Genomic DNA, 20,087 nt, shown 5'->3' on the forward strand with positions numbered 1-20,087 from the left:
AAAGGGATTTGCCTAACCGATTTCACACACGAGGCATCCCCAGTGCAGCACCAACCCCGTCACCCTCACCAGGCCCGGCCTGTCCCGAGGGGCCCCCTCCGGGCCTCCAGTGTGGAGGGACCTGCACGGCCCCCGTGGTGGGGACAGTGAGCCCCGGCCCTGAGCCCCGCACCCTCTCCCCACAGCGGCCCCCTCCTTCATGCACAGCGTGTTCAGCCCTATCCTGCTGCTCAGCCTCGTCACCATGTGCGTCACGCAGCTGCGGCTCATCTTCTACATGGGCGCCATGAACAACATCCTCAAGTTCCTGGTCAGCGGCGACCAGAAGACAGGTGGGCGCCCCGGGCAGCCTCGGTCACTGTCCCTCCCCGGCCTGAGCCCAGCCCGCTGGCCACCGGCCAGAATGTGTTCAGCTGAGCCAGGCCAGCAGTGCCACGGAAAGGCCGCATCCCAGGCACCGTCTGCCTGTCAGAGCTGTTTCATCACAGCCAGCCCCAACTGTTCCTTCGTGTCCCCATCAGGGTTTCCTGGTCCAGGAGGGAGGGAAGGACCAAAATAGCTGCCTGGGTGTGGGGGGGGGGGGGTGTGTTTTCCAGCGCCTGAGGGGGAGGGTTGCCGTGTGCGTCTATAAACGAAAACGGAACAGAACCCTCCACCTGAGCGTGGCTGAAAGACGGCAGGTCAAGCCCGAAGTCCTCCCAGAAAGTGGCACGGTGGGTGCGTGGACACCCTGCACGTCGAGGTCAGGACGTGGGGGAGACGTTGGGGCAACGGGCCCACACTGGGCTCTGCATCCACCACGAAACGGGGCGGGGCAGAGGCTTCCTTGGAGCCTGTGGTTGGTTGAGGCTTGTCAGCTCCAGCAAACACAGCTGATAACCCACACTCCACTTTTCCAAACAACACAGGTCTTCCGCTGATGAGAGGTTTTGATTCTACGGAGAAAGTCAGGACTTCCCCCCACGGCCTGAGCTGAGTCAGCCTTAGTCATCCCCAGCCTCCTTGGAGTGCAACTTTTCCCCAGGGTTTGCTTGTTTTTATCAAGGTGAAGATCCCCTAGGCCTTGTGAAGAAGCAGTTATCAGGTTTTTAGGAGATGAGAAATCCAGCTTTAACAAAAGGAAAAGATAGCAAAGGGAACCAGATAAGGGCCAGTTCTACTGTGAAAATGGGAGTCTCGGCTGGGCGTGGTGGCTCATGCCTGTAATCTTAGCACTTTTGGAGGCTGAGGCAAGTGGATCATGAGGTCAGGAGTTCAAGACCAGGCTGGCCAATATGGTGAAACCCCGTCTCTACTAAAAATACAAAAATTAGCCAGGCGTGGTGGGGGGCACCTGCAATCCCAGCCACTCAGGAGGCTAAGGCAGGAGAATCGCTTGAACCGGGGAGGCAGAGGCTGCAGTGAGCCAGTGAGCTGAGATTGCACCACTGCACTCCAGCCTGGGCGACAGAGCGAGACTCCGTCTCAAAAAAAAAAAAATCTGTGGAACACACTTTGGGGAACCCTGATCTATCATGTCTTTTTCTTCCTTGTCTTTTTGAGACAGGGTCTCTTCCTGCGTTGCTTCGGCTGGAGGGCAGTGGCGCGAACACTGCAGCCTTGGCCTCTTAGGGCTTCCCAGGTGCGTGCCACCGCGCCCAGCTAATTTTTAAATTTTTTGCAGAGATGGGGTCTTGCTCTGTTGCCCAGGTTGGTCTTGAACTCCTGGGCTCAAGGGATCCTCCCCCAAAGTGCTGGGATTACAGGCGAAACCCCCACGCCCGGCCTGATCAGCACTCAGCTCTGGAGTGGTGGAAACCCCGGAGTGCCGAGAGAGCCGGTCCCTGGCCCTCGGGCACCTCTCCCTGCTGCTGCAGCGTCTTTCACTCAAGCTCGCTGAGAAATCTTTTGCTGCCCAAGGGGAATTTTTCCAACTGCTTCCCATGTTCAAAAAGTCAATTTCGAGAAGTAGAGGAAGTCAGGCCAGGCAGATCGGTCTGTGGCAGATGAAGCACTGGTTTTCCCCATCCTCCTTCTGTGACCTGTTACACCCAACACCCATAGCCCCAGCTGTGGCCGAGAGGCGGCCGCAGAGTCCGAGTCACTTTCCGCACAGTCAGGAACTGTGCGGCTCCCTAGGAACGAGTGTGCCGTGCCGCTGAGGGACGGCTCGAACCACCAGAGCCATCACCTCCGTGTATGGCCCCACGACCACCCACAGCAGAGGCTCCCGGCTGCTGGTTCCAAATGGAGACTCCAGGTCTTGCCGCTGAGCGGTGACTCTGCTGCCTCCCAGCGTTTGAGACCCGCCATCAAACAGGAGTGCATCAAACAGGGGAAACCCTAACTAGCCAGGGGGCTGCCAGCTGGGAAAAGGCCGCCTTTTCTTTTTTCTTTTTTTTTGATTTAGGGTCTTGCTCTGCCACCCAGGCTGGAGGGCAGTGGTGCCACTGATAGCTCACTGCAGCCTCCGACTCATGGACCCGAGGGATCGTCCCACCCCGGCCTCCTCAGTGTCTGTGTGTGCCACCATGCCTGGCTAATTTTTTTTTTTTTTTTCCCCATAAAGACGAGGTCTCACTATTTTGCCCAAGCTGATCTCAAACTCCTGGGCTCAAGCAATTGTCCCACCTCAGCCTCCCAAAGTACTGAGATTATAGGTGTGAGCCACAAGGCCCAGCCAAAAATACAGTTTTGTTTTGTTTTTTTTTTTTGAGACAGATTTTCACTCTTGTCACCCAGGCTGGAGCACAGTGGTGTGATCTAGGCTCACTGCAACCTCCGCCTCCTGGGTTCAAGTGATTCTCCTGCCTCAGCCTCCCAAGTGACTGGGGTTACAGGCATGCACCACCAAGCCCAGCTAATTTTTGTATTTTTAGTAGAGACAGGGTTTCACCATGTTGGTCAGGCTGGTCTCAAAGTCCTGACCTCAAGTGATCCACCTGCCTCAGCCTCCCAAAGAACTGGGATTATAGGCCTGAGCCACCACGCCCGGCCAAAAATGCAGTCTTGAGATGGGGAAGACGTGGCCTGTGCTGTCCCCAGCAGTGCCCAGGCCCAGCCAAAGTAGGCAGTGCTGCCTCACTCTCCCACCCACCCTCAGAGTGTAGCACTTACTGGGAAGAAGCATTGAGAAACCAGAACTGAGAGGGGAAGACAGTCCAGGGCCAATAGTTCTTGGGGACTGAGGCCTGAAAATGGGAGCAGGGTACAGAGGCTGTGGCTGGCCAGATGGATTGGGTGCCCCTGCACCCCTACCCTCTAGTCAGGGGCCACCCATCCTACCCCTCCCTTTGTACGGAGTTGACAGGTGACATGTTTTCCTGTTGTTGTCCTTGATAACAATCTAGTAGTTAAATAGATACGATCATCTGTTTACATCATCATTTATGATAGATACTATCGTCAGATACAACTGAAAAACGAGGCCTAGAATGATGGATTAACTTGTTCAGGGTCAGAGCCAGGACTCACATATGGGTCTTAAGTCACTGGATCAGCCAAGGGCCTCTAGACATTCCACTCAGAGCAGCAGCTCAGGGGCCACCAGGCCTCTGTGGAAGGGGGGCCATGGCCCAAGGAAGGGGAGCAGACCCAGGCATGGTCCCTGCTTCTTGGAGTGGAAGGGAGACCAGCTCTGGCCATCTGGAGGAGACCCATGGTGTCAGATGCCTTGGCCGGGTGTCTGGGGCGAGTTCTTTGACCTTTCCCTCTCTCTGAGCACAGCAGGAGGTGGCTGTGACACAGCCACTTCCCGCAGGCAGTGTGGTGGCAGGGACCCGGATTGCACCAGGCCTTCCGCACGCCCGCCACTTCCCCGTCACGCTACCTGCCAACGTCACAGGCCTGATTCACCAGCCTACCTGTGACTTGGCACCAGCAGACAGGAGAATGTCAGCAGGGGCCCGGGCTGGGCCCTGTCCCGAGTCCACTCCCAGAGGCCTAGCTGCAGCTCTGCCTCCCCTGAGCACCCTGAGTCATGCTTGGTGGGAAATGCAGTGCGGGAGATGCAGTGCGGGAAACGCAGTGCGGGAAATGCAGTGTGGGAAACGCAGTGCGGGAAACGCAGTGCGGGAAATGCAGTGCGTGCTGGGCGTAGAGTGAGCCTGTCTCCTCTCTCCATCGCTCTGTAGCACTGAGATTTCTGCCACTAACCTCTCTTCTTTCTGCTTTTTCACTTTTGCTTTCTTGATGCAGTGATGGCCACGGGTAAGCAGGGGGTGGAGATGGGGATTGTCAGGGAATCAGGAAATGCTGTGATGTTCCTTCCTAGCCAGTCTCTGTTCAACCCAGAAGCTCCTCGCCTCAAGCTCCAAACATGCCTCCTGGCTAGAGCCACGGGGATAAAGGTGGGGTAATCAACATTCCCCATCTGTTTCCCTGGAAAATCCACCATAATTTTAAGTCTTTGAATATGGAAGCTCTGACGTCAGAGCCCCGTGAGTGGTGCCTTTCTGCAATCTATCTATCTTTCTCTCTCTCTCTCTCTTTCTTTCTTTCTCTTCTTTCTTTATTTCTTTCTCCTTCCTTCCTTCCTTCCTTCCCTCTTTCCTTCCTTCCTTCCCTCTTTCTTTCTTTCTTTCTTTCTTTCTTTCTTTCTTTCTTTCTTTCTTTCTTTCTTTCTTTCTTTCTTTCTTTCTTTCTTTCTTTCTTTCTTTCTTTCTTTCTTTCTTTCTTTCTTTCTTTCTTTCTTTCTTTCTTTCTTTCTGCTTGAGATGGAGTCTTGCTCTGTTGCCCAGGGTGGAGTGCAGTAGCGCGATCTTGGTTCACTGCAACCTCCACCTCCCAGGTTCAAGCGATTCTCCTGCCTCAGCCTCCTGAGTAGCTGGGGTTACAGACATGCGCCACCATGCCTGGCTAATTTTTGTATTTTTAGTAGAGACGGGGTTTCACCATGTTGGCCAGGCTGGTCTTGAACTCCTGACCTCGTGATCCACCTGTCTCGGCCTCCCAAAGTGCTGGGATTACAGGCATGAGCCACCGCGCCCGGCCATTCTGGGCTATTTCTAGAGGCAGAAACTGACAGCCCATCACTTAGAAAGCCTCCGTCACAGTAGTTCCCAAGTCATAGCGACTTCCGGGAGCTCTGGGAAGGCCATTGTGACACTCTGGGTTTCATTAGCTGTTTCTTAGAAACAAGCAGGGGATTTGGAGCTGAGAAGAAGGTGACCTACCCCGTGCTCCAGCCTCGACTTTAGAGTTGAGGTCTCCGGGCTCCCCGCAAGACCCACAGTGAAGGGGGTTCTGGGGCAGACCTCAGAAGAGCCTGTGGGTACCAGCCCCTTCTCAGCCGGTGCCTAGTCCCTGCCCCAGGGCTGTCTGCCGGGCGTCCCTGTGATGTAGCGCCTTCTTCCGCAGTTGGCCTCTACACCTCCATCTTTGGCGTGCTCCAGCTGCTGTGCCTGCTGACGGCCCCCGTCATTGGCTACATCATGGACTGGAGGCTGAAGGAGTGTGAAGACACTTCCGAGGAACCCGAGGAGAAAGACGCCAACCAGTGCGTAGGCAGGGCCGGTGCCCCGGCTCCCAGCCCGCAGCCCCTGCAGAAAGACCCCAGAACTGCATGTCAGGCACAGGGTGGGCGGGTCAGAGGGAAAGAGGATGCACTCCAGCTCCTCCCCAAGTCCTTCCAGAGACACTCATTCAGCTCAGCGTGCATTTAAACTGCTCCCCTCTTTATGGAAATTCTTTGGAATTCTATGGAAATGCTAAAGTTTGAGGCCAGGTGCGGTGACTCATGCCTGTAATCCCAGCACTTTGAAAGGCTGGGGTAGAAGATCACTTGAGGCCAGGAGTTCGAGACCAGCCTGGGAAACATGGCCAGCCTCCCGTCTCTACACAAAATTTAAAAATTGGCCAGGGATGGTGGTTTATGCCTATAATACCAACACTTTGGAAGGTTGAGGTGAGTGAATTGCTTGAGCCCAGGAGTTAGTGACCAGCCTGGACAACATGGTGAAACCCTGTTTCCACCAAAAAATACAAAAATGAGCCAGGTGTGGTGGTGCGCACCTGTAGTCCCAGCTACTCGGGAGGCTGATGTGAGAGGATCGCCTGAGCCTGGGGAGGTCGAGGCTGCAGTGAGCTGTGATCGCACCATTGCACTCCAGCCTGGGCGACAAAGTGAGACGGTGTCTCAAAAAAAAAAACTTTAAAAATCAGCTGGGCCATGGTGGCATGTGTCTGTTGTCCCAGCTCTTCAGGTGGCAGAGGCAGCAGGACTGCTTGAGCCCAATTTGAGGCTTCATTGAACCATGATCGTGCTGCTGCACTCGAGTCTGGGTGGCAAAGCAAGACCATGTCTCTTTAAAAAAGTTTAAGAAGCATTGAGGGCTGAGCACAGTGGCTCACACTTGTCATCCCAGCACTTTGAGAGGCCGAGGGGGGGTGGATCACCTGAGGTCAGGAGTTCAAGACCAGCCTGGCCAACATGGTAAAAACCCATCTCTACTAAAAATACAGGCCGGGCGCGGTGGCTCAAGCCTGTAATCCCAGCACTTTGGGAGGCCGAGACCGGCGGATCACGAGGTCAGGAGATCGAGACCATCCTGGCTAACCCAGTGAAACCCCGTCTCTACTAAAAAATACAAAAAACTAGCCGGGCGAGGTGGTGGGCACCTGTAGTCCCAGCTACTTGGGAGGCTGAGGCAGGAGAATGGCGGGAACCCGGGAGGCGGAGCTTGCAGTGAGCTGAGATCCGGCCACTGCACTCCAGCCTGGGCGACAGACCGAGACTCCGTCTCAAAAAAAAAAAAAAAAAAAAAAAAAGGCCGGGCGCGGTGGCTCAAGCTTGTAATCCCAGCACTTTGGGAGGCCGAGACGGGCGGATCACGAGGTCAGGAGATCGAGACCATCCTGGCTAACACGGTGAAACCCCATCTCTACTAAAAAATACAAAAAACTAGCCGGGCGAGGTGGCGGGCGCCTGTAGTCCCAGCTACTCGGGAGACTGAGGCAGGAGAATGGCGTGAACCCGGGAGGCGGAGCTTGCAGTGAGCTGAGATCCGGCCACTGCACTCCAGCCTGGGCGACAGAGCGAGACTCCGTCTCAAAAAAAAAAAAAAAAAAAAAAAAAAAAAAAAAAAAAAAAATTAGCTAGGCGTGGTAGTGGGCGCCTGTGGTCCCAGCTACTCGGGAGGCTGAGGCAGGAGAATGGCGTGAACCCGGGAGGCGGAGCTTGCAGTGAGCTGAGATCCGGCCACTGCACTCCAGCCTGGGCGACAGAGCGAGACTCCGTCTCAAAAAGAAAAAAAAAAAAGCATCGAGTAAGATGGAAGAAAAAGAGACACAGGTGAAAGTGTGCGGACAGTGGATAGCAGACCATTCTGCTCCTAAGACTGCCCTCCCTCCACCCCTTGGCAGTGGCTACACCATCTTAAAGCCTCCTAAAGTGCTGGGACTACAGGCCTGAGGCACTGCACCCAGCTCAGATGGTGACTTTCATTCATTCCATTCAACTGAGCAGCCCAGCAGCCCTTTGTTCTCTGCCTGCAAGGTGTATCCCAGTCAGCTTGAGTAGTCAGTTGCTGTAACCATATTATGTGTTAATAGAGTTGTTCGGCCGGGCGCGGTGGCTCAAGCCTGTAATCCCAGCACTTTGGGAGGCCGAGACGGGCGGATCACGAGGCCAGGAGATCGAGACCATCCTGGCTAACACGGTGAAACCCCGTCTCTACTAAAAAATACAAAAAACTAGCCGGCCGAGGTGGCGGGCGCCTGTAGTCCCAACTACTCGGGAGGCTGAGGCAGGAGAATGGCATGAACCCGGGAGGCGGAGCTTGCAGTGAGCTGAGATCCGGCCACTGCACTCCAGCCTGGGCGGCAAAGCGAGACTCCGTCTCACAAAAAAAAAAAAAAAAAAAAAATAGAGTTGTTCATGATTGCGAAGATTAAACAAGGTACTGGAGTCCTACTTTATGTAAGGGTTGGGGCTCCAAGATCAGAGGATGAGATAAACGCTATTTTCTTTTTTTCTTTCTTTCTTTTTTTTTTTGAGACGGAGTCTCGTCTCACTCTGTCGCCCAGGCTAGAGTGCAGTGGCAGGATCTTGGCTCACTGTAAGCTCTGCCTTCCAGGTTCACGCCATTCTTCTGCCTCAGCCTCCTGCGTAGCTGGGACTACAGGTGCCTGCCACTATGCCAGGCTAATTTTTTTTTTAATTTTTTTTTTTTTGAGATGGAGTCTCGCTGTGTCACCCAGGCTGGAGTGCAGTGGCCGCATCTCAGCTCACTGCAAGCTCTGCCTCCCAGGTTTACACCATTCTCCTGCCTCAGCCTCCCGAGTAGCTGGGACTACAGGCGCCCACCACCTCGCCTGGCTAGTTTTTTGTATTTTTCAGTAGAGACGGAGTTTCACCGTGTTAGCCAGGATGGTCTCGATCTCCTGACCTTGTGATCTGCCCGCCTCAGCCTCCCAAAGTGCTGGGATTCCAGGTGTGAGCCACTGTGCCCGGCCAAATGCTGTTTTCTATGGCTCACTTTAATATAATCAGCTACGGTTTATTGCATGAGACACTCTGCTGAGCACTCCATGCACAGTATCTCAGTGAAGCCTCCCAACAGCACGGCGAAGGGGGGACCAGTGTTATACCCATTTCACAGATGAAGGAGCTGAGACTGGGAGTTGCAGTAGTTTGCCTGGGGCCGCACAGTTAGGACGTGGTGGGCCTGGGACTCCCTGCGCATCTGTGAGCACCTGGGGTCTGTTCTTGGATCATCCGGGGTGTCTGCGTGGGTGTGAGGCTGGGATCGGCAATCATTCATTCACAAGAGATAATTACAGAGGGTGCTTGGCTGGGTGCAGTGGCTCATGCCTGTAATCCCAGCACTTTGGGAGGCCGAGGCGGGCAGATCACAAGGTTAGGAGATCGAGACCATCCTGGCTAACATGGTGAAACCCCATCTCTACTAAAAATGCAAAAATTAGCTGGGCGTGGTGGCGGGCGCCTGTAATCCCAGCACTTTGGGAGGCCGAGGCGGGCAGATCACAAGGTCAGGAAATCAAGACCATCCTGGCCAACATGGTGAAACCCCATCTCTACTAAAAATGCAAAAATTAGCTGGGCGTGGTGGCAGGCACCTGTAATCCCAGCTACTCGGAAGGCTGAGGCAGGAGAATTGCTTGAACCCGGGAGGCAGAGGTTCCAGTAAGCTGAGATTGCGCCACTGTACTCCAGCCTGGGTGATGGAGCGAGACTCCATCTCAAAAAAAAAAAAACACAAAGGACAAAACAAAACAAAACAACAACAAAAAAAAACAGAGAGTGCTCTGCTATCTAGGTCAGGTCCTGCAGCCAAGAGGTTATTTGTGTCCACTCTGGTTCCATCTGCTGCCTGCTCGCTTCCCCTCTACCCTCTCCTGTCCCCACAAGGGGAAATCCATTCACTCCCCTATTTGGCTTATATCTGGCTTATTATCAGCGTCCTGCAATATTTGGGAGAACTTGAAGCCAATGGTGAAGTGGGGCTTTGCCATGTGCCAGCTCAGGCACACGCTGCTACTTCTCTCCGCGTCATCTTAGCCTTCACAGAGCATTGCAGCGTATGGATGGCCATCTTCTCGCACCCGAGACCCCCCTCTGAGATTCACACTCAGCGCTCCATCGAGAAGGGCTGGGGGAGTGTCCGTAGTGCTGGTCCAGCCCCAACACAGTCCCTAAAATGTGCCTGGTGGCTTCTGAGTCTTGAGCCAGTTCACATGCTGTCTGTTGAGACCTGACTTCTCAGAAGCACCCGGCTTCCTCCTGGGAGGCCTCCCACCCCTGCACGTTCTGTCTCCACAGAGGCGAGAAGAAAAAGAAGAAGCGGGACCGGCAGATCCAGAAGATCACCAATGCCATGCGGGCCTTCGCCTTCACCAACCTGCTGCTTGTGGGCTTTGGGGTGACCTGCCTCATTCCCAACCTGCCTCTCCAGGTGGGTGTGGGGGTGAGAGAGGCCAGTGGGGAGTGCGAGAGGCCGGTGGCGAGTGCGAGAGGCCGGTGGCGAGTGCGAGAGGCCGGTGGGGAGTGAGAGAGGGCCGTGGGGAGTGAGAGAGGGCGGTGGGGCGTGAGGCAGTAAGAAGGGACATGTAAAGGCTCCAAAGTGTGTAATGTTTCATGGAAGCCATCAACAAAGCAGGTGGGGCCGGGCGCGGTGGCTCAAGCCTGTAATCCCAGCACTTTGGGAGGCCTAGACGGGCGGATCACGAGGTCAGGAGATCGAGACCATCCTGGCTAACACGGTGAAACCCCGTCTCTACTAAAAAATACAAAAAACTAGCCGGGCGTGGTGGTGGGTGCCTGTAGTCCCAGCTACTCGGGAGGCTGAGGCAGGAGAATGGCATAAACCTGGGAGGCGGAGCTTGCAGTGAGCCAAGATTCGGCCACTGCACTCCAGCCTGGGCGACAGAGCGAGACTCCATCTCAAAAAAAAACACACACAAAAAAACAAAGTGGGCCGGGCGCGGTGGCTCAAGCCTGTAATCCCAGCACTTTGGGAGGCCGAGGCGGGCGGATCACAAGGTCAGGAGATCGAGACCACAGTGAAACCCCGTCTCTACTAAAAATACAAAAAATTAGCCGGGCGCGGTGGCGGGCGCCTGTAGTCCCAGCTACTCAGGAGGCTGAGGCAGGAGAATGGCGGGAACCCGGGAGGCGGAGCTTGCAGTGAGCCGAGATCGCGCCACTGCACTCCAGCCTGGGCGACAGAGCGAGACTCCATCTCAAAAAAAACACACAAAAAAACAAAGTGGGTGGTGACTTTCTTCTTTTTTTTTTTGAGACAGGGTCAAACTCTGTCGCTCAGGCTGGAGTGCAGTGGTGCAATCTCGGCTCACTGTAACCTCCGCCTCCTGGCTTCAAGCGATTCTCCTGCCTCAGCCTCCCGAGTAGCTGGGATTACAGGTGTGCACCACCACGTCCAGCTAATTTTTGTATTTTCAGTGGAGACGGGGTGTTGCCATGTTGGCCTGGCTAGTCTCAAACTCCTGACCTCAGGCGATCCACCCGCCTCGGTCTCCCAAAGTTCTGGGATTACAGGCGTGAGGCACCACCCGGCTCAGATGGTGACTTTCATTCATTTCATTCAACCGAGCAGCCCAGCAGCCCTTTGTCCTCTGCGGAGGGCCTGTTCCCTGCCAGACTCTGTGCTTGCCGCTGGGGTGAGCTGGTCACCTGGATTGTCTGCTGCAAAGGGGACTCCTCCCCAGGAAGGCATGTCAATCTTGGTTTTGGGGACATCTTTCTTAACCATGGATACCACCATCATACCATTTCCTGGAAGTGTGTGGGGTCACTGTATGGTTACTTGTTTTGTATCAGCTCAAACAGCTGGAATCTGACATCCAAAGAGGTCTGGCCAATCTGTGGTGTTGGTGGGAACATCTGCTCCCCTGTCACCAGAGTCTCATGGGGTTTCTACACTGAACAGAGTGGAGGAAGACCTTGGTGGTGGCTTCGTATCTGGATTCAAAAGCTTCATTCCAGGCAGGGTGCGGTGGCTCATGCCTGTAATCCCAGCACTTTGGTAGGTGGAGGCAGGTGGATTGCCTGAGCTCAGGAGTTTGAGACCAGCCTGGGCAACTTGGTGAAACACTGTCTCTACAAAAAATACAAAAATTAGCCGGGTGTGGTGGCTCACGCCTGTAGTCCCAGCAACTTGGGAGGCTGAGGCAGAAGAATCACTTGAACCCGGGAGGCGGAGGTTGCAGTGAGCTGAGATCGCGCCATTGCCCTCCAGCCTGGATGACAGAGCGAGACTCTGTCTCAAAAAAAAAAAAAAAAGGCCGGACGTGGTGGCTCAAGCCTGTAATCCCAGCACTTTGGGAGGCCGAGACAGGTGGATCACGAGGTCAGGAGATCGAGACCATCCTGGCGAACACGGTGAAACCTCGTCTCTACTAAAAAATACAAAAAACTAGCCGGGCGAGGTGGCGGGCGCCTGTAGTCCCAGCTACTCGGGAGGCTGAGGCAGGAGAATGGCGTAAACCTGGGAGGCGGAGCTTGCAGTGAGCTGAGATCCGGCCACTGCACTCCAACCTGGGCGACACAACGAGACTCCGTCTCAAAAAAAGAAAAAAAACACTTTGGGAGGCCGAAGTGGGCAGATCACGAGGTCAGGAGTTCAAGACCATCCTGGCCAACACAGTGAAACCCCATCTCTACTAAAATTACAAAAATTAGCCGGGCGTGGTAGCACATGCCTGTAATACCAGCTACTCAGGAGGCTAAGGCAGAAGAATTGCTTGAATCCGGGAAGTGGAGCTTGCAGTGAGTCGAGATTGCGCCACGGCACTCCAGCCTGGGCGACAGAGTGAGACTCTTGTCTCAAAAAAAAAAAAAAAAAAAAAATCTGAATTTTTTTGCCAAACTTTTGAGGCTTCTGAAACCTGATTTTCGACAGAGATTTTGAGGAAGGTGGACCTTGTCACCTGCCTGGCTCCACCCACTGGTCTGTGAAAGTGGCCCAGCAGTAGGTTTTGGCCAAATCCCTAAATATACAAATGGTGGAGGGACGCAGGGGATGCTCTTGCTTCCAGAGAGGGGTAGCCCGAGTCCAGATGGTATCTCGGGTCAAGTCCAGGAGGGAAGTAAGAGTCCCTCCCTTTTTACAAGTGGCCTCGAGGCACGCTGAACACCCAGTTGTGCCCAGCACGGTTGTGTGTACGTGCTGACACTGGGTGTGCAGAGCGCAGTGGGCCGTGCAACATTCGTGCCGGCCCCGGGGGGTGCTGCATCCCGCCGGCCCCTCCCTAGCCTCCTGGGCTGCTTTTTCTGCAAGACTGGCAGACCTTTGCCCTAACCACCTTGTCCAATCAAGGGGCGGTGCTCAGTGGGGACAGTCACCTTTTTGTTTTACGTAGTTCTCGCTGAAAGAAAAGTTGTAAAAAGGCAACAAGGCATTTGAGGTGGAGAGGCCTGCACAGCGTGTGTGTGTGTGTGTGTGTGTGTGTGTGTGTGTGTGTGTGCGCGCGCGCGCGCACAGCCCTCTTTCAACACTGCAGAGAGCAGTCCCTGCCCCTCCACCACCCACATTCCTGGGAACAGGTCCTGGCTGCTGAGCGGGATGGCAGGGCTGTGTACAGAAGACAAGGCAACCACAGGGACCTGGTGGGCAAGAGGACGGCTCTTGTGCCGGCCAGGGATCATTAAAAAGTGCCTCTCAGAGCTTGCGAAGCCTGCCAGCAGCAGCCTTCCTGGGCAGGGACCCTCCCACAGACAGCGACGGAACTTTACTAGGGACCAGCCTGGGCAATATGGCGACACCCTGTCTCTACTAAAAATAAAAATTAGCCAGGTGTTGGGACGTGCACCTGTAGTCCCAGCTACTCAGGAGGCTGAGGTGGGAGGATCTCGGCTTGCTCACTGCACCCCGGGAAGTTGAGGCTGCAGTGAACTGAGATTGCACCCGTGCACTCCAGACTCCAGTCTGGGTAACTGGAGTGAGACCTTGTCTCAAAAAAAACAAAAAAATGAGCAGGGTGTGGTGGCACGCGCCTGTAATCCCAACTACTCGGGAGGCTGAGGCAGGAGAATTATTTGAACCCGGGAGATGGAGGTTGCAATGAGCCGAGATCACGCCACTGCACTCCAGCCTGGGTTATAGAGCAAGACTCTATCTCAAAACAAAACCAAATGGTCTGGAACTCCTGGGCTCAAACGATCCTCCCAGGTCTCCCAAAGTGTGGGGATTATAGGCGTGAGCCATCGCACCAGGCCAAGAAGTGATGAGTTTTCAGAATTTTGGATATTCATTACTTTTATTTTAATATAATTTATTTATTTAGTCATAAATTTATGTAATTTAATTTTTTTTTTTGGTTTGTTTGTTTGTTTTGAGACAGAGTCTATCTCTGTCGCCCAGGCTGGAGTGCAGTGCGTGATCTCAGCTCACCACAACTTCCACCCCCTGGGTTCAAGCGATTCTCTTGCCTCAGCCTCCCGAGTAGCTGGGAATACAGGTGTCTGCCACCACACCCGGCTAATTTTTGTATTTTTAGTAGAGATGGGGTTTCACCGTGTTGGCCAGGCTGATCTTGAACTCCTGACCTTAAATGATCCACCCATCTCGGCCTCCTAAAGTGCTGGGATTACAGGTGTGAGCCACTGCTCTTGGCTTATAATGTAATTTTTATTATTTTTTATTATTATCTGTTTTTTGAGACAGAGTCTCGCTCTGTCACCCAGGCTGGAGTGCAATGCCGTGATCTCAGCTCACTGCAACCTCCACGTCTTGGTTCAAGCAATTCTCCTGCCTCAGCTTCCTAAGTAGCTGAGATTACAGGTGCCTGCCACCACGCCCAGCTAATTTTTTGTATTTTTAGTAGAGACAGTGTTTCGCCATGTTGGCCAGGCTGGTTTCGAACTCCTGACCTCAGGTGATCCACCTCCTCGGCCTTCCAAAGTGCTGGGATTACAGGCATGAGCCACGTTGCCCGGCCTATAATTTAATTTTTAATAATGACTGTGTTAGGCCAGGCGCGGTGTCCCAGCACTTTGGGAGGCTGAGGCAGGCGGATGACAAGGTCATGAGTTTGAGACCAGCTGGGCCAACATGGTGAAACCCCGTCTCTACTTAAAAAATACAAAAATTAGGCCGGGCGCGGTGGCTCAAGCCTGTAATCCCAGCACTTTGGGAGGCCGAGACGGGCGGATCACAAGGTCAGGAGATCGAGACCATCCTGGCTAACATGGTGAAACCCCGTCTCTACTAAAAAAATACAAAAAAACTAGCCGGGCGAGATGCCTATAGTCCCAGCTACTCAGGAGGCTGAGGCAGGAGAATGGCGTAAACCCGGGAGGTGGAGCTTGCAGTGAGCTGAGATCCAGCCACTGCACTCCAGCCTGGGTGACAGAGCGAGACTCCGTCTCAAAAAAAAAAAAAAAAAAAAATACAAAAATTAGCCGGACGTGGTGGCGGGCGCCTGTAATCCCAGCTACTCGGGAGGCTGAGGCAGGAGAATCGCTTGAACCCAGGAGGCCGAGCTTGCAGTGAGCCAAGATCACATCACCGCACTTCAGCCTGGGTGACAGAGCAAGACTTCTTCTCAAAACAAAACAAAACAAACAAAAAATGACTGTTAACGACTGGCTTTTGCAAAATTTCTGAAAATTCACGATTGGCTCTGGAGGGTGGGTTGATCCAGCTCCAAGCTGACACTGCCCCTGGGGTGAGGGCCCCCAGGAATTGGAGGGTGGGGGCTGAGGTGAGCGTCCCTTAAGGCCTTCTGCTCACAGCCTCCTTTCCCTCCCCCAGATCCTCTCCTTCATCCTGCACACAATCGTGCGAGGCTTCATCCACTCCGCTGTCGGGGGCCTGTATGCCGCCGTGTAAGTCCTGGAAGCTGCAGGTGGCCTGGTGGGCGAGGGTGTGGGAATGGCCGGGGGAGGTTGCTGGTGGGACTGAGACTCTGAGGCAGGGTCAGCCTGTCCCAGAAGGGCTCATCTTCCTGCATCAGGGGACAGGTAACCAGGGTTTCTGCTGGGTGTGTCGGGGAAAGGCCATACCTCGTGGGAGGCGGGTCAGTGGGCAGACAGTTGGGTGCCCACAAGCCTTGGCATTCAACACGAAGTCAGTTCCCCCAGCCAGGGTCAGGCAGCTGTGCAGCTCATTATGGCCTCAGGTGCCACTACAGCCGAGTCCTGGGGCTGGCCCTGGCTGCTCACTGGGATGGACGGGTAGGTTCTAGCTGCCTGAAACTAAATGCTGAAGTTCAAATGGCCCTCATCACGGGCAGCAACAGGGGTCATTGAGTCCAGAATGCACCAGATGGGCTCCATCCAGAGCCTCAGTGCGCCCAGTTCCGGCCATAGCTTTCTCCAGCCCTGGTTAAAATGAAACCTGTATCTTTTTCCAAGAAGCCCCAGAAACATAAGGAACCACAGTGGTTCCTCCTTCTCTGGCTCAGGCCTTGACCCCAAAACTGAAAGTCAAACACCACCATCCACAGTCTCTGACGTGGGTCCAGCTCATTCCTTGCTGGGATTCCTTTCCCACCTCTGCACCAGCAGAGCCCGACGTGTGCTAAGATTTAGCCCGGAACTCGCTCCCGATTCCCGTAACAGCCCCTGGGGCCATCCCAGCTCCGCTTGCCCTCCACCTGCCCCTCCCCAGGCCTGGAGGAAGCTGTGGCTGCCCTGGCAGGGTCTGAGGGAGGGGGCAGGATCTGTGGTGCTGAGTTTCCGTGATTACTCAATGCTCCTCTGGACGAGGGCACTGAGGAGCCAAGCCCAGCCTCCACGCTCCTCTCTGGGCCTGTTTCCCAAACCGCAGGTCCCTGCTGGCACCACGCTTTCCACTCAGCTCAGCCAGACACCCAGAGGCCCCAGGCACAGCTCAGTGGGGTGGGCCCTCCCCAGAGTCTGGGGCCTGGGGCCGGTCCCAAAGAGAAACACTGCAGAACTGCCCAGCAGGGCCGGGTGCGGTGGCTCACGCCTGTAATCCCAGCACTTTGAGAGGCCAAGGCAGGCAGATCACGAGGTCAGGAGTTCAAGACTAGCCTGGCCAACATAGTGAAACCCTGTCTCTACTAAAAATACAAAAAATGAGCTGGGTGTGGTGGCGGGCGCCTGTAATCCTAGCTACTAGGGAGGCTGAGGCAGGAGAATTGTTTGAACCAGGGAGGTGGAGCTTGCAGTGAGCCGAGATCACACCACTGCCCTCCAGCCTCAGCGTCAATGCAAGACTCCATCTCAAAAAAAAGAAAAAAAAGAACTGCCCAGCAGGAAGGAATCCAAGGGCTGGCACCCCACCCTTCTCTGGCACCAACGGTGCAGCCCGGGGTCACCAGACACCTGGGGCAAGCAGAGCCCAGGAGGGAGGACGGCTGTGAGCTGTTGCTTGCCCGGCAGGTACCCCTCCACCCAGTTCGGCAGCCTCACGGGACTGCAGTCTCTGATCAGCGCGCTCTTCGCCCTCCTGCAGCAGCCGCTGTTTCTGGCCATGATGGGTCCCCTCCAGGGAGACCCTCTGTGGGTAAGAGGGGTCGGGGGATGATGGGTCATGGGTACCTGCCCCCTTCTGCTAACTGTGAGCTGCAAGGTACCACTTGGGGGGGGCTTCAGGGCCCCTTGGGAGCGTTGGTTAGGCTAAGTCCCTTGTGGGGGAGCTGCTCAAGCCTGTAATCCCACCACTTTGGGAGGCCGAGACGGGCGGGGGGCGGCTTCGAGACCCCTGGCTAACAGGCGTCTCTACTAAAAAAATACAAAAAACTAGCTTGCCTGTAGTCCCAGCGTTCGGGAGGCTGAGGCAGGAGAATGGCGTAGGATCTTGCAGTGAGCTGAGATCCGGCCACTGCACTTAAGAGTCTCAAAAAAAAAAAAAAAAAAAAAAAAAGAGTCCCTTTGTGAATGGCAGCCAGGCAGGAGAAGGAATGTGTCCTCTCTGGACCTGATTTGGGGGTAAACAGAACAGAGTTCCTGGGCCGGGCGCGGTGGCTCACACCTGTAATCCCAGCACTTTGAGAGGCCGAGGCGGGAGGATCACTTGAGGTCAGGAGTTCGAGACCAGCCCGGCCAACATGGTGAAACCAGGTCTCTACTAAAAATACAAAAATTAGCCAGGTGTGGTGACAGGTGCCTGTAATCCCATCTACTCGAGAGGCTAAGACAGGAGAATCACTTGAACCCAGGAGGCGGAGATTACAGTGAGCCGAGATTGCGCCACTGCACTCCAGCCTGGATGATGACAGAGCGAGACTTTGTCTCAAAAAAACAACAAAAAAAAAACCAACAAAAAAAACAGAGTTCCTGTTCCTGCCCCACCCCTGCAAGGGCCGGGATTCCTCACCAGGTACCAGGAACTTGTTCCAAGCCCGAAGGTTCAGATCAGCCCGTGTTCCCTGGGGGCCCAGGCCCCGAGGACGGCCACGTGGCCTGTGAAGAGCTGGGCACTGGGACGCTGGAATACGGAATGACGGGCCCTGGGACCTCCTGGGCCTTCCTGTTTCGTTCCCGCTCCACCCCGTGACCTCCCCTTTCCCAGACCCGGAGGAGGGTGGGTCTGCAGCCTCAGCCCTGTGATGCCGGCCTCCCTGCCTCCCCAGGTGAACGTGGGGCTGCTCGTCCTCAGCCTGCTGGGCTTCTGCCTCCCACTCTACCTGATCTGCTACCGGCGGCAGCTGGAGCGGCAGCTGCAGCAGAGGCAGGAGGACGACAAACTCTTCCTCAAGATCAACGGCTCGTCCAACCAGGAGGCCTTTGTGTAGCGGCTGCCGCCTCGGAACTGCGGTCTCCTGCCTGTGCTTCAGTGACTGACCCCTGTCCTGCCCTTCCAGAGTACCCCATGCACCCCCAGGACCCTCGCCATCTCCGTGCTGGAGTTCACGCTCCCTCCCGGGGCCCTGCCTCGGAGCTCTGTGGTGGAAGGACGGGAGAGGGCCCAGGACATGCGAGTTTTCTGATGCTGAATGCAGGGGCTGCCCTGACTTTGCTCTGCCGCCCCCTCCAGGGACCCGGGGCCTGGGGTCTCTGTGGTGCCTGCAGGAGGAGCCAGGGACACCCGGCAGGCAGGCGCTCTCCCACCAGTGTCTGGATTCTGCCTCTTGCCAAAGCAGAGGGGGCTGCCATCCACTGCCTGCCACCTGCCCCTCGGCTGCATGCCACGGCCACACCTGCCTGAGGACAAAGGCTTGCACTGTCTCGCCCGCGCCTGGCCCCTCACCCCCTCCCCGGCCAGTCTGAGGCTGCCTGAGGAAGGAAGGACCCGCTTCCTGTTGTTGGTGCTAACTCCTTTGTAATTCCAGCCCCCCGTTGCCTGTCCAGGGCCTGTCCACCCCTTGGAGGCCGGTGGAGAAGCCCCACCTAGCTTACACCCCGGGGAGCGTTTAGTGGGCTGGGTGGACAAGGGTCGCCAGTGGCCCCTTGCCTCCTCCCCCAGGGCCTACGCCGGGGACACGTTTCCACTGCCACCCTCGTTCCTGTCTGCCACCTGAAGGGAATTTGAGGACCGCCGCCAGGGCACCCCCTACATACACACAGCTGCTTTTGTGGGGGTGGACGCAAGGCTGTGGCCAGCAGACACGGAGGTGCAGGTCAGGGTGGGGATGTGGGTGGGTCCAAGGGGTGTATGGGGTCGGGGTGGGCTCTAGGAGTTAGCCCTCATCCCCACTGACCAGGCGGGAGCCGCCAGGCCTGCAGGCTGGGCCAGCGCCCAGGAGCCATCCTGGTGCAGGGCCAGGAGCTTGTCCAAGGCCACAGGCCCACAGCACCCCCTGCCGGCAGGCTGCGCGGGGGCCCTGGAGCTGATGCCGGGGGGAGGCCTGTCCGCTGGCCCACCAACCCACCCACCTTGACTGCCCCCAGAAGTGTGTCTTGAGACCTCCTGGGCGTGCTTAGAGGGGTGAGTTGATGTTTGGATTTTTAGTTATTTTCTCTTCAGTTTTATCAGACTTCTTTTTTATAAAGCAATAAATCCATTTTCCTCCTGGTAAGGGATGCCCCTTCTAGCATATCAGTTAATAGCTGCATGTGCCTATTTTGAGCTTGAGAAGAAAAGGCAGGACAAGATTCTCTGCCACCGACCAGCTCCAGCCGTGCCCAGCTGCTCTTCGTCTCTCTGGGGGACTGCTGACTCGGGAGGGACCGTGGGCCAGGAAAAGACCTTACTCCGCCACCCCAAGACAAACTGGGCTTGTGCAGACACCTTAGAAGCGTGAGCCACCCTCTCTGCCGATTTTCCCAGCCAAACAGGCGAATCCTGGTCGCTTTCCATCCCTACGCCCTTCCACAACCCTGAAGATTCCCGCTGTGTTCAGGAGGTAGGGGGAGCCCAGGAGAGCTGCAGGCTCAGAGCAGTTCAGGGGGAGGGGGATGAAAGGAGGAGAGGAAAGGGCAGGTCCAGGCCACATTCAATCTCCTCATTAACAGCTTGGGTGCCTGGAACACACATCTCCTAGGCTTTAGTTCACTCAAATGTTTAAAAAAAGGCTGGGTGCGATGGCTCACGCCTATAATCCCAGCACTTTGGGAGGCCGAGGCGGGTGGATCACCCGAGGTCAGGAGTACGAGACCATCTTTACCAACATGGATAAACCCCATCTCTACTAAAAATACAAAATTAATCAGGCGTGGTGGTGTGCGCCTATAATCCCAGCTACTCGAGAGGCTGAGGCAGGAGAATCGCTTGAACTGG

At 55.4% G+C, this 20,087-nt stretch overlaps 1 protein-coding gene across 4 annotated transcripts in view; it reads left to right on the forward strand.

Moving 5' to 3' along the window:
- SLC43A2 (solute carrier family 43 member 2) overlaps positions 1-19,386 on the forward strand; it is a 55,793-nt gene extending 36,407 nt beyond the window's left edge. For all 4 annotated transcript variants that reach the window (XM_050763552.1, XM_050763553.1, XM_050763555.1 and 1 more), the window contains 6 exons: positions 186-332; positions 5,338-5,476; positions 9,761-9,893; positions 15,213-15,286; positions 16,808-16,931; positions 18,001-19,386. In XM_050763552.1, the coding sequence (XP_050619509.1) occupies positions 186-332; positions 5,338-5,476; positions 9,761-9,893; positions 15,213-15,286; positions 16,808-16,931; positions 18,001-18,162 (779 nt within the window). In that variant the 3' untranslated portion in view covers positions 18,163-19,386. The remainder of the gene's footprint in view (positions 1-185; positions 333-5,337; positions 5,477-9,760; positions 9,894-15,212; positions 15,287-16,807; positions 16,932-18,000) is intronic.
- The last annotated feature ends 701 nt before the right edge of the window (positions 19,387-20,087 follow it).

Source organism: Macaca thibetana, chromosome 16 (genome assembly GCF_024542745.1).
Source record: "Macaca thibetana thibetana isolate TM-01 chromosome 16, ASM2454274v1, whole genome shotgun sequence".
Lineage (NCBI taxonomy): Eukaryota > Metazoa > Chordata > Mammalia > Primates > Cercopithecidae > Macaca > Macaca thibetana.